This window comes from Triticum dicoccoides, chromosome 3B, assembly GCF_002162155.2.
Source record: "Triticum dicoccoides isolate Atlit2015 ecotype Zavitan chromosome 3B, WEW_v2.0, whole genome shotgun sequence".
Lineage (NCBI taxonomy): Eukaryota > Viridiplantae > Streptophyta > Magnoliopsida > Poales > Poaceae > Triticum > Triticum dicoccoides.
The window spans coordinates 617,301,772-617,304,889 of NC_041385.1; the positions used below are offsets into that span (position 1 = coordinate 617,301,772).

General features: G+C 53.0%; 1 protein-coding gene across 1 annotated transcript; it reads right to left on the reverse strand.

Moving 5' to 3' along the window:
• Nucleotides 1-902: 902 nt before the first annotated feature.
• Nucleotides 903-1,897, reverse strand: LOC119277455 (PRA1 family protein B2-like). The gene has a single exon (XM_037558739.1). It carries the CDS (start codon nt 1,844-1,846, stop codon nt 1,181-1,183), a length of 666 nt encoding a protein of 221 aa, XP_037414636.1. The 5' UTR covers nt 1,847-1,897; the 3' UTR covers nt 903-1,180.
• Between the last annotated feature and the right edge of the window lie 1,221 nt (nt 1,898-3,118).

The window sequence follows — 3,118 nt, forward strand, 5'->3', positions numbered from 1 at the left end:
CGTCCGGCTTATAAACAGTGTCCGGCTCGGTGACTAGTTAAGTCTACCTTATGATACAAGTCATATTACTATGGCGGTTTATTACAACGGGCCTTAAGTCGCCTGCGGGCCTTAAGCCCTCTATGAACCGCCATCTTCACCTTTGGTCTTGGTCTTCTCTCTGGTAAGTCTTCTTTGCGTAACCCGGCCCCTCCTGGGCGGCTTATACAAATAGTTATATCCTCAACAGGAGCCCCACGGACGACTCCGAGGCAACATTCATAGCGGCGGTTGAGGGCGGGTGGCAACAACATCTAGGGCGACGCAGATGATGGAGCAAGAATGGAGGACGACGAGGGCTCGGACGCAGAAAATGAGGGATGAAAGCGGGAGGAGGGCGTTGGATTTTGACGGACTTGGTCAATTAGATGGAATTTGTAGTGAGTCCAGTCCGTCTGGTCCGACATGACACACACACCTGCCTGAATGGGTCGAGGCCCGACATGACACACACGCCTGCCTGAATGGGTCGAGGCATCCTCATATTTATCCTAGACTTTGGATATGTGGGTGCTGGTTAGCCTTGACGTATAAAACCGATTCAAGGAATCCACCGAGGTCACAATTTTGTGAGTTTTCCGGCCTGCCACGTATAGAAGTGTTTTTCTTAACACAATACACAGACGCAAGTGCTCATATACACGCATATACATTCATCTCTATGAATGCACACACACGCACACACACACTATCCCTGTGAGCACATCCGAAAGATATAGAAGGCGTTTGAGGAGGCCGGGTGTACGATGCTCTGACATAAGTGAAGCTGTTTGACCGACGAAATATCTCACCACAACCCCAAATTCAGGCACCAGAATTAGTTTGAGCAAGTTGATAAAAAACTACAGCAAAGGCAGACACAGTGAAAACCATAAAACCTGTATACTATGAACAATCTGGCTAAATACGAGAGAATACAGCTAATAATGCGGATCAATTTGCTAACGTTCAATCGTTTCATAGTGCACAGTGATCAATTTGCTAATGCTTAACATCTGGTCAAAATACGAGAGAATACAGCTCACGCGGATCTTTGCATAACTGGAGATACATACTAAAACCAAAATCAGATCTCGCGAAATTAGATTCAGACTTGAAATGAACTCGTTGGTCCAAGAAGGCTACCAGATCTCGCGCAGGCTCAAACACCAGATCCGGGCGACGCGAGGAAGGAGAGCAGCCTGTGGGAAGTGTTGCCGCTTGACACAGAGCTCGAGTCGTCGAGGAAGAGGTCCTCGGGCATGCGGAACGCGCCGTGCACCGCCACCAGCGCGCCGCCGAGGAGCAGGCCGGAGATGATGAGCGAGGCGACGGACGTGAGGAAGAAGGCGAGCAGCGACGAGACGACGAGGCCGAGCAGCGTCTCCCGGTCGGTGAAGGTGCGGCCGAAGAGCACGACGGGCTGGTCGGGCGCGCGGAAGACGTAGAGGAAGCACCAGGCCCCGAGGATGCTGAGGAGGACGAGCAGCGAGAAGGGGTGCGCCAGGAGGGAGGCCGCGAGGGAGAAGGCCACCACGGCGGCGTAGTTGACGCGGAAGTAGCCCAGGTTGCGGCGCAGCCGCGAGGTGGCCTCGGAGAGGGAGTCCGGCCGCGAGATGGCCGAGCGGTCGATGAGCTCCGTCCAGGGGCGGCGGTCGGCGAGCGAGCGCCGCGCCGTGTCGGAGAACCTGCTGAGGAAGAGCCGGAAGGCCGGCGTGGCGAGCGCGGAGTCGGTGAGGCCGCCGCCGGAGGATGGGGCAGAGCCGCCGCCCCCGGCGGAGGGGTTAGTCACCGGAAGCAAGGGCTGCGGCGTCGGTGCGGCAGCCATGGCGTCTGCTGCGGGGGGAATAGATTCCGCGGATTGATTGATGGGCGCGCTGGGCTGGGCCAGCACTTTTATGATTCCGAGGATTGGTGGCTCTGCGCCCGTCTCCACCTCACACACAGTGGATGCTGGACTAACTCGGGACCCACAAGTCATTCGCGTTGTCGTGATTAATCAGGTGACTCGACCAAACCGCAAAGCTGGAAGAAAGAGGTATAGAGGAATCCCCAAATCCACCCAATGGAGCCGTATCCGTTAAAACTCAAATTTGCAATAATGTTATTTTTTGCGGGGTAATTTTGCTATAATCTTTACCTTCAAATTCCTAAAGGCATCTCTAATGATGACCCGCAAATTTGCTGCGTTATTTGTCCGCGGCCAGGAGACCAGTCCATGAACACTGATGCGGTAACTGATCATCCAACATTGGACGTATACATTTCAACCACTATTGAAACTAACCAAACCAAATTCATGCAAACACAGCGGATTTGATATAAACCGGACGAAATTCATTAGATTTTGAATATTTTTTAACTAAAAACTATGCTGGGGTAAGGTAAAACTAGTCTACATCCGGTGTCGGCGGATATTCGTTCCCATGGCATGGATACCCTTGACTAGTCTATGGCCGGCCGCGGCAGATCTCCCCATGTCCGACAACCCGCTCATCGGACTGCCGTGAGCCCCGAAGGTATATACTTCAGTGCAGAGGGTGGCTCGCTTCCCCATGTTCGGCAGTGCCGCTCATCGGAGTGGAACCGCCTGGATTGCTTTAGCCGGAGGGGAAGGGCTCGATGGTGGCCTGCCACTGGGCAAGACACCAGGTGTGTACGCCAGTGTCTCCTCGGTGCAAGCGGCGGCGGCCTCCCATGTTCTATTTCTCCTCGATGATGGTGGCGGGGCAGACATGCTGGACTCCATCTCGTCGAGCTTCGTGAGTCGGCTTCTTTCTCCGCTCGCAGGGTGCGGGCATGCAAATGTTGACGGCGGATGGTGCGGTCATAGACACGGGAGGTACGGTGCGACACTCGTCCACAGCAACCACGATGCATGTGCCGCTTGTTGGAAATATGCCCTAGAGGCAATAATAAAATGATTATTATTATATTTCCTTGTTCATGATAATTGTCTATTATTCATGCTATAATTGTATTAACCGGAAACAGTGATACATGTGTGAATTCATAGACCACAACATGTCCCTAGTGAGCCTCTAGTTGACTAGCTCATTGATCAATAGATAGTCATGGTTTCCTGACTATGGACATTGGA

What these genes read in the sequence shown, in the direction of transcription:
- LOC119277455 (XM_037558739.1), bottom strand. Translation starts at nt 1,846, where the DNA reads ATGGCTGCCGCACCGACGCCGCAGCCCTTGCTTCCGGTGACTAACCCC.